General features: G+C 43.1%; 1 protein-coding gene across 35 annotated transcripts in view; it reads right to left on the bottom strand.

The window, feature by feature from the left end:
* The window catches only part of camk2b1 (calcium/calmodulin-dependent protein kinase (CaM kinase) II beta 1), a 53550-nt gene that overhangs the window by 36066 nt on the left and 6383 nt on the right, over nt 1–11101 (bottom strand). For all 35 annotated transcript variants that reach the window (XM_035529601.1, XM_035529575.1, XM_035529573.1 and 32 more), the window contains exons 3-4: nt 8786–8845; nt 8508–8562 (exon numbers count right to left, since the gene is read on the bottom strand). In XM_035529601.1, the coding sequence (XP_035385494.1) occupies nt 8508–8562; nt 8786–8845 (115 nt within the window). The remainder of the gene's footprint in view (nt 1–8507; nt 8563–8785; nt 8846–11101) is intronic.

Here is an 11101-nt window from a genome sequence, read left to right as displayed (position 1 = left end):
GCGCGAAATGTGGTCAGTCACTGAATACTAGACTCACTAATAGCAAAAATAGCAAAAAAAATGTGGGAGCATACCAATACCTACAGTATTTAGCAGATGCTCTTATCCAGAGCGACTTACAAAAGTGCTGTGTCATTTACTGTATACTAGTACAGTAGCTTAGAATCAAACATGCCAATGAACTAGAATACTGTAGAAATGCAGGGATGAATGCTGATACCTAGAAGTACAAAATACATAAGGTCTATCCTAACAATACCCTACAATAAGTATTAATTTAGTCAGTCAATATCGGAGCAGTCAGTTGTCCTTTAAATATTCTGCAAATAGCTGGGTCTAGTAATTACAATGTTAAAGCAAGGTGATATTGTATTACTTCTACCGTACATGGACAGGAGTATAATATAAATCCAGAGAGAAATCCAGTATCTTCATATGAGTCCGAACAGTCCGCAGCAGGGTGATTGTGCATGACTCGGGAGCTCATGCAGTTGTGCTTATGCCATTTTACAGAAGGTTATCTAGCAATTTAGCTAGATCACCAACTACCTGAGATTGTCAAAATGCACTGGAGCGATTTCATGACAAATGCATTGGTATGTTAATTTTGGATCCATGCAATAAGCATTATAGTAAATGGAATGGAGTACATTACATTACATACAGTCGTATTTTGAACAAAATGAATGAATTTAATTTATTAACAAATATACTGTTAGGAAATCACCTTTGGTACACTGGGGAAGTACTAAACTGCTCTGTGTTCTGAGAAATCTAGCTACTGTTTTCAAAAACTCTGTTTCTTTTTGTTTGACATCATGAAGCAACAAGTGAGTACCACCGATTTTTTTAGACTCTACTTGATTATACCTAGGCAGACTCCTGCATGCCGATTGGTCTAGTCACAGAACACTTACAGCTGTGGTAGCGCATAGCAGACAAACGGAACAATCCTTTACTCAAATGATCTACCTCCCATTCCTTACACATACCCGCTGGAGAGAGCAAAACAGAAAATGGTGGATATCAACACTTGAAAAGTCTTTTCTTTTAAAGAACTTGGCGTCAACACTCAGCATGCTTCACAGCTAAACATAGGTATCTTACTACTCAAGCCAGTCTGTACAAAAAAAAAAAAAAAAAAAAAAAGACTTTTCAAAAAGTAACAAACTACAGAGGTCAATGCATGTATTTTGGGGTAGCTCTAGTTCAAGTTTCAAGTTTGGTTTATTTGTCACATACATAGTCATACAAAGTATAACTCGCAGTGAAATGGTTGAGCGTGCTCTGTCCAAACTGAGGAAAAAGAAAACAGGGGTGCCTAGAGAAATATATATTCTATATATGTATAAAAATATATTATCAATGTATGTACAATATATGTATATTATGTCTATATGCACAATGTACAATGTATATGGTTGTGTATATGTACACAATGTACAGATCCATTTTGTAAAATGACATATTTACAGTTTGTTACATGGTGGTAATTGAATATTATTTTTATACATATATACATATACATACATATATACATATACATACATATATACATATATGTATATACATACATATATACATATACATATATACATACATATATACATATACATACATATATACATATACATATATATACATATATATACATATATATATACATATACATATATATACATATATACATATATACATATACATACATATATACATATATATATATATACATATACACACACACACACACACACACACACACACACACACACAGTTAATGTTACATGGGCTGTGGGAAGCAGCTCCTCTTCAGTCTCTCTGTCTTGGTCTTCAGGGAGTGAAAGCGCCTCCCTGACCTCAACAGAGAGAAGAGCCTATTGTTGGGATGGGTGGGGTCCTTCACAATCCTCCTGGCCTTGGTCTGGCACCGCTTGTAGTAGATGGTCTGCAGGTCAGGAAGTTCCGTGTGAGTGATGCGCTCTGCTGAACGCACTACCCTTTGGAGTGCTTGTCTGTCCTGCTTGGTGCTATTCCCAAACCAGACTGTGATGTTCCCCGTGAGGATGCTCTCGATAGTGCAGGTGTAGAAGTTCCGCAGTACTCGGAGGGCAGTCTGAAGTCTCTTAGGCGTCTGAGGTGGTAAAGACGCTGATGAGCCTTCTTTGCCAGGGAGATGGTATGGCGGGACCAGGACAGGTCCTGCGAGATGTGAACACCAAGGTACCTAAAACTATCTACTCTCTCCACCGTCATTCCACTGATCCTCACAGGTTGGTAGTGCCGCTCCTGCTTCTTGCTGCAATCCACGATCAGATCCTTTGTCTTACTGACGTTTAGGAGGAGATTATTTTCCTGGCACCAGTTTTCCAGGTGTTTAATCTCCTCCAGGTAGGCCCTCTCATCGTTGTCCGAGATCAGGCCCATGACAACGGTGTCGTCAGCAAACTTGACAATGATGGTGGAGCTGGAAGTGGCTGTGCAGTCGTAGGTGTACAGTGAGTAGAGCAGCGGGCTTAGGACACAACTCTTGAGGAGCTCCAGTGCTGAGGGTGAGGGTGGATGAGACACAGTTGCCCAACCGTACTGATTGTTAGGAAGTTGGAGATCCAGGCGCATCTACAGATGCGAACTCAGCATGTTGTATATGGTACATCAGTATACTCGACGGGAAATCCTTCAGTGGGCTGAGGAGGGGATGCGAATGTTGGCACATCCTTTGGCTCTGGCGTTTGTGGTGTTGGGGGAATATTTTGTGGATGAGCTGGTTTTGTGGGAATCTGGGCCCTCCTCATGGAGCTGTGTTGGCAGCTGCATGACAGGGAAGATGTGTCGGCGATTCGTCCTGTATGTTCTTCAACTGGAGTGGATGATGTAGGAATGTGGCTCCTTACAGACCTCTTTTACAGTCCCAGGCTGGTTGTATCCTTTGGGGGTTTGCATGCAGACCACGTTCAAGTTGCTAGGGGCAGTGCTCGACTTATCGTGACATTTCAGAGTGAGCCTCTTTGAGGAGTTGCTGGGTGATCTTGGGTACAGGCTTTAGTAGTCTGATACTCACTGGAATGGCTGCGCGTGCTGTTCAACAAGGAAACCTAGTTTCATCATGAATGTTTCTGAGGTTCAGAAGACTGAGGAAGGAATTGGTACCATCTCTATGTTATTTATCCAGGAGTTGTTTGGCATTGCAGACTGCCCTTTCTGCAAAACCATTTGGCAAGGGGAAACTCAGGGCTGCAGGTGATATGGACAAAATCCCATTGTTTGGCAAAATCTGACTGGTGTATTGTTCTGCATTTTCAGTGAAAAGGGTGTGAGGTGTGGTGAGGAATGAGAAATGTATTTTCAATTTAGAGATGATCGTTGACAGTTTCATGTTGCAGAGAAGGTCAATTTCAAACCAATCAGTGCACAAGTCCATGAGCACTGTGTTTCCACACACGAGCTAAAGATGTCTTTGACCACTGTGGACCATGGAAGATTTCAAGCGGAGTCACGGTGGAGAGGCCCTTTTTGCTGATGAGACTTGGTAGTTGCATGCTACCCATGAGAGTAAATTCTCAGTAATGTCTTTTGACAGTGTTGCCCAGATGAGAACACTCCTAGCCCTGCGCTTGGTTGATTCAATACCTGGGTGTCCCTTTGTCCATGAGGATGCGCTATGCAAATGCTACCATTTTGCAAGCATGTAACTGGCAAGTCCATGGCAAGGCATGTCAGAGAGCCAATTACCTGTGACGTCATAGTATGCCAATACTGGTGAATTGGACAGGCATAACTTGAGGTGATCGAATGCCTTCTGATGCTGCTGGAACCAGTACCACGCAGTCTCTTTGTGGGCTAGTTTCCTCGGTGAAATGTGTTATGTAATTACCGGGGTAATTGACCACGCCAAAGAAACGCTGTAGGGACATGACATCTGTGGGGACTGGCATGGCGAGTGCTGCAGTTTCTGGAAGACCTGTGATCTTTTAACCTTTTTAACCTTCACTTGTGAAAATGTGGCGCACATCACTTACTCGGTCCAGATGACACTTACACTTATCCGGATTCAGCTTGAGGTGAACTTCTCGCGCATCATTGAGTACTTTCCTCAAGTTGGCATCGTGTTCAGCCATTTCTCAGTCCCTGATGATGATGCCGATGCCGACAATGTTCGAACATGGCTGGCCCATGGGTGCTTCACGGGTGTTTCATAGAGAACTCAAACGCTTTACTTGCAGAGTAGATGCCAAACAGCATGCACAGAAATCTGTAACATCCAAACGGGGTACTAATTGTAGTAAACATGGAGGATTTGTCTAGACAGATCTAGAATAGAAAATACTGTTGCCATCCTGCCATCTAAGATGCTACCTCTAAGACTATGCCTGGGATGGTGTGGTTTTTTCAATGCTGTGTTGAAGTCTGTCAGATTTATGCACAGTCTGATTTACTGCTTACCTTATTTATGCGCTGCCACCATTGAGGAGACCCAGTCTATAGGCTTGGTCACTGGCTAAATGATGCTAATGCTTTGCAAGTGTTCTCGCTCTGCTTTGACTCTGTCTTGCATTGTGAAGGGGATGCGGTGGACTGGACGGATCACAGGCTGTATACTGGGATCTACTGTCACGGAAAATGCAACTGGGAGTTCTCCAAGCTCATTGCTGAAAAGGTCTTTATACTGGGCTGAAATCCATTTAAAATCTTTGTTGCTGTCCATGGTGACGCTTGACATCAGCTCATGCACACAGAATCCTAGTAGTGGTGGCACATCTCTGTTGACTATGATGAAAGGCATGGAACGGTATTGCTCGTTTAAGTCGCATGATGGCGTGACCATGCCCTCGATCTTAATTGTTGTGCCTCTGCAATCTACAAGGCTGGCCATTTCCTTTTGCTTTAATAAATTGTTCACCATTAGTTACACAAGTCCCTAGTGACATTATGCTGCATTCTGCTCCCATGTTGACTTTGATTTCGGTGAGCCTGCCATTTACGCATACTGTGGTCTAGACTTGCAACAACTTTTGAAGTGGTTCAGTTTTCCACGCTTACGACATTGTTGTCCGAACACGGTACACTATCCCATCTAGCCACATGACTGACTGCAATTGTTGCAGTTTGAGATGGTCCGAGCGAGTGATCATGTTTTGACTGAAGTTATCAGTTCAAAACAGGTTTTACTATATCAACACAGGTGGCTTGTGTGGCTAGCATCTTGGTATTTTCTTCAGTCATGACAGATTGAAATGGCCTTGGCGAGCATAAATTCACGATCCCACACACAGTTCAGTCACAGATTACCTCATCAGTCAAATCTCATAAATGACAACTTTTGGTCTTGATCCTTAAAAGACTCGATGCTCTCACCTTGGTTCTGGTTTCTAGAGTGAAATATGCGCCTTTCCATCATTTTGTTGCTCTGAGGGTTGCCAATTTTGCAAACTTTCTCTTTAGACAATCTGGTCCTATCTGGACACCGCCAGGGCAATTACCGCTCAGGCTGCTCCAGGCACGTGTACCTTATCAGCAAAAACAAAATGATCGTTCATGTTCTTTGCCCTCCTGTCTCGCAATGTTGAGGAGAATATAAGCCCATGTCTTCGCGCGTTTAGCGATGTGAGCCACTGTGATGAAAATATATCCTCTCCAGAAAATGTGCTGGTTTTCGGCAACATTTTCTTGAAAAAGGGGGTCGGATCTGCAAAATCCATCCACCACTGTCAAAGTAGCATGACACTAACTAGCTGGTAGCTGTTGAGTTAGTTAAATTAACAACGTTGATGAATAAGTGAGTACAACCAAGTTTCTTACAGACTATTTTATGATTATAAACATGCAGACTCCTGCATGCTGATTGGTCTAGTCACAGAACAATTGCAGCTATGAAGGCTCAAAGCAGACAAACAGGACAACCCTTTACTCAAATGATCCAATACCGAGTGTATGGTAAAGGTTAGGGAAATAAGCAAATGGCAAATTACTTGGTTTTACCTGGTTTCTATTTTTTGTGTGTGTAAACCAAACTCCATACACAGATGTTGTGCACTTATCTTAAAAAAAACACATGAAAATATAAAGGTAGCATGAAAAGTAGCATGATTAAATAAATTCAATTTTTTTTTTTTTAAAAGGTACTTACTTTTCGTATTTCAGAAAATGTTTTCTCCAAAACCCAGAATGTAACATGGCATTTAAAGGCACTAATTTAAGCTTAGTTTTGACATACTGTGTGCAATTTAAAATGTTGTATTAAAATGTATATTTTTCTAAAATAGAAACCAATACATTAGTTAACAGACCATATATTATCTTTTGTATATTTACCATTGCTCTTTAATAAAGCAAAAGTATCTCTTACGCGATTACTCCATAGAATACTTGATCACTAAAATAATATATTACTGCAACCTTAGTAACATTATAATGTAAAATTAGAAGATCCATCATCAGCTGTGCAAAGTGTTTATGAATTTGTATTAAGAGCCAATTTATATTAGAAAAAGTAGATGATGTTTAAAACGCACACACAGCTGATGAAGGACCTCTCTCTGTTTCTCTGGAAACTGTGTACTCCTCTACAATTCTGAATAACTACATTGCTTCCTACAGTACACTGCAGTTCTTCTGAGATATTACATACCATACAATCCATACCATACACACACTTTTATTAAGATACCTTTTTATGATACAAACAGAAAATATGTACACAAATATTTCTGAGCAAACTGACGTCTAAAAAAAAAAAGAAAAAGAAAAAAAAGAGGTAAAAGTATTTAGTATTACCTCCCCTGGCACTAAGCACATCTTGGGAAGACTGTGCCGGTGTTTTCTGAAGTAATCTTCTGGTATATTATACCAGGCTTTTTCCAGCACTTCCCAGAGCTCTTCTAGAGATGTCTTTCCCTGCTATTGCTCAATTATAAGGGAAGGTCACACTAAATACTTGCCACTGTAGCTCACAAGCTGTTTTTCACATTTTTTCTGTTTTTTAATACTGCATTTAAAGCTTCTGTATTTCTGGATGCATTAGAAATAATTGTATATGATCATTATATCTATGCAACAAATCTAAGGGTGGCCTAAGACTTTTGCACAGTACTGTCTATAAATAAAAAAAAGTACTTTGCAGGTATAATTTGTGAACTACACAGCAATTCTGCAGTTTTTACTACCTCCATGGATCACACGTGTTTTTCCAAGATAGCCCACAAATGCTCAAACAGATTGAGATCTGGGGGATTTGGAGTCCAAGTCTTGACTCTTTGTCGTGTTCCTCAAACCAATCCTGAAACCTTTTTGCGGTGCGGCAGGGCATGTTATCCCGCTAAAAGAAGCCACTGCCGGTAGGGAATAACGTTGCCATGAAGTACTTGGTCACCAACAGTGTTTAGGTAGGTGGTATGTGTCAATATAATATCTTCATGAATTACAGGACCCCACGTTTTCCAGCAGAACATTGCCCAGAGTGTCACACCGCCTCCACCAGCTTGCCTTCTCCCCACCCTGGCACCATCTCTTCCCCAGGTTCTGCGACGCACACGCACCCAGCCGTCCACATGATGTAAAAGGAAGCATGATTCATCAGACCTGGCCACCTTCTTCCGTTGCTCCGTGGCCCAGTCCTGATGCTCACGTGCCCGTCGTAGGCGCTTTTGATGGTGGACAGGGGTCAGCATGGGTCTGAAGCTAGGCAACCCCATACGCTGCAATCTGCTAGTCGCTGTGTGCACTGACAGTTTTAGTCAGCATAAACGTTTTCAGCACCTCGTGCTACAGTAGCTCTTCTGGGGGATCGGCGCAAACAGAGTAGCCTACCCTCCCGATGCACATCACTGAGACATGGGCACCCAAGTGTCCGATCGTCTCCGGTTGACAGGTTGTCCTTCCTTGGATCACTTTTGGGAAGTACTAATCACGATATACCAGAAAAGCCCCACAAGGCCTACCGTTGCGGAGATGCTCTGAGCCAGTCATCCAGCCATCACAATTTGGCCCTTTTCAAAGTCATTCAGATGCTTATGCTTGCCCACTTTTCCTGCTTCCAGTACATCAACTTCCAAAGTTGACTATTCACTTGCTCCCTCCCCTTGACTTTTGCATTGAAATAAGAACCAATATTATTCAAAATTGCAATGAAGTACACAAGGTTTCCAGAGAAACCAGATATTTTGGACAGATGTCCTTCAGATGTGCAAGCAAAGTGCATAAGATATATCGCCGAACACCTTAATACTTCAATTTACTGATCTGACATTTCACCCAGGCATGCTCAACAAAGATACTGATATTCTGACAATTCTGACTCATCCACTTTCATGCTTAGAAAGAGTCCTACAAAAGTCATAAGAGGGAGAATATCAACTAAAGGCCTCAGGCAGGTTTTATAAGCCAGGCCTTATAAGGTGCCAAGAGTGTTAACACTGCGGAACGAACACACACACACACACACACACACACACACACACACACCATCTCTCAGACCCACATGGACACACACACACAGCATCATGAACACTTACAAGTCAAACAGCAAATAGTGGAAGCCTTCCTCTGATATGCTGTCATGAAGACGAACTGCAACATGAGAAGAGGAAAACAAATTAATTACAGATTTACAGACCTTTAACTGATTTAATGCACTTGTGCAAGCTGAACTGTGGCTCTAAGGCAGGAACTAAGCCTTTAGAAGCCTACCCACTCAGTTATAAAGCTATACTGCAATGCAGTCACACAGATCTGAACATTTATGATTTCTCTCACGTCGAGCGGGTCGTCATGGCTGGGCCTTAAGACTCACCAATGTTTGGGTGCTTGAGGAGTCGACAGATCCGAGCTTCTCGCTCAAGCTTCTGATGGTCTATAGGACAGAGATGGACATGTAAAGATGTACGCAAGCACACAGAAGGCGGTGTGCACCGGCCTAAGAGCAAGGTGGAGCCTCAAGTCTGGACTGAAGCCCTGTGCCAACACTGCCACTACAAGTGGCCCCACCCACAGTACCACTTGCTGCCACTGGAAATGACCTCAACCCTCGGTACTGTGTACAGCCACCATGAGTGGGCCCCACCCACAGTATAATGTGCTACGACACTGAGTGGGCCCCACCCACAGTATAATGTGCTACGACACTGAGTGGGCCCCACCCACAGTATAATGTGCTACGACACTGAGTGGGCCCCACCCACCGTTGCTGCAGCATTGTCTGCTGCCGTCACAAGGCGCACAATCCTAACAAAGGCAATGCAGAGATGTAAAATGCCCCACTGGTAATAACCACAGCTTTCGTAAGGCTGGAGAGCATCGTAAGCTCCAATAATGATGGAGGCAGCACAGCGATGGTAAAAGGGGAGTGTCTATGTTAGGACAGCAGTGCAAAAAAGGTCACGTTAGTTCACGCAGCTGAGGAGAGGATCTGCAATGGTGTTGCCATTGCTCGCATTCCATCTGGATGACGTCGTGGTGATGAAACCGTTACCAGCGGGTCAATTTGTCAGACATTCCGCAACGGGCCACGAGACTGGGTGAAAACCTCAGTCGTGACAGAAGGAGACAAGAAAAAGCCCAGAGAGAGAAACAGAAAGCGAGAAAGTGCTAGTGAGAAAGACAAAACGTACAGAGACAGACACATAATGAGACAAAGTCAGAGCATTGGTGTTTAGAGAGAAACCCTGTGCGTTTCAGTCTTCTGCCTTCATCTCTTGTATAAATGACCAGAGCTCCACCTCTTTTTTTTCCATGTCCCTCTAATCTCTGCCCAGTGCTTGTGACGCGTGTCCACGCATGCGCGTGCTGGGTATATATGCATGCGTATATCCAAATTAATCCCTTGTGTTGGAAACCTGCCTGCAGTAGAGCTCTGGCAGCCATGCTGGCCCGGGGTCCATGTGCGCACAGAGCAATGAGCCCAGCCAGTCGAGGGGTCAGGGGTAAATCTGCTCCAGCCAACCACAGCAGTACCACATGTGGCCAGTGGCCACAGCCCAGGTACTGTGTCAAACCCACAGTCTGGGTTACAGCCACCCAGTGTGGTACAGGACTGAGGCCCCTCAGTCTGTCCTGCTTTAACACATCTGCATGTATGCAAAAGGACTCAAGGATTTATATTTAGGACACAACCATGATCCTTTTTATAATGGTTACACAAACAAAAGGTACTTGAATATAAGACCGGCAGCCTGCAGTTTTTTGTGCAGTGCGGTCTACAGTTCACCTAACCATAACCCACAGTTTCTCAGTCACAAACCCATTCCAAGTTTTCCATTAGGCCACTAGTGTAATATGCTGGAAATACCATGTACTGTTGGGGTGGAATTCACATGATCCTATAAGGTCATGCAGACACAAATAAATACCTCTTTATTTTCAGAAACGCTTACATTCCCCTGAACCCATGTACTAAGGACAGTGATATAATTTGACAGGGCGTTCAGCCAGAGGGGTAATAGAGAAGTGGGTCTGAGAGAGCCCCGGTGAAGACCGCTGGGGTTGGCGCAGCCCTGCTGGCCAGGCTGTCTCATCACGCTCGCGCCTCCATAACGCAGCAAGGTAAATAACACAAGAGGGCGATGAAAGATTGAAAGGAGGAGGGAGTGGGGGAGGAAAGAAAGAGAAAAGGGGGAGATGGGGGAGTGAAAACAGAAAGGACAGCAAGAGAGGGAGCGAAACAAGGAAAGAGGGAAAGTGAGGAATTTGAGAAAAAGGCAGAGAGCAGAGAGAGAACTCAATGGGGATGAAGGGAGAGAATAAAGAGCATGAGTGATGTGTTCACTGCTGAGAAAAATCGACAGAAAGCAGCATGGATGCAGCCTCAAAACACAAATAGCACATATATATTATATAAAAATAAACACACACACACCAGGCATCATCACCTGGTGACAGTGTGAAAATTGAAGTGTTTCGGCTCAGGACATAAAACAAAACAAAACAAAAGCTTCAAAATATCACAGAAAGACATCATTGAATGCAAACCAGCTAACGGGACAGACTCAGGAAAAGAAAAAGTGATAGAGATAGAGATAGAAAGAGAGATAGAGAGATAGATAGATATATGTGTGTGTGTGTGTGTGTGTGTGTGTGTATCTATTTTACTGAGTTCTTTTAGACACATTAT

Source organism: Electrophorus electricus, chromosome 9 (assembly GCF_013358815.1).
Source record: "Electrophorus electricus isolate fEleEle1 chromosome 9, fEleEle1.pri, whole genome shotgun sequence".
Taxonomy (NCBI): domain Eukaryota; kingdom Metazoa; phylum Chordata; class Actinopteri; order Gymnotiformes; family Gymnotidae; genus Electrophorus; species Electrophorus electricus.
This window is presented reverse-complemented; position numbering and strand designations above follow the sequence as displayed.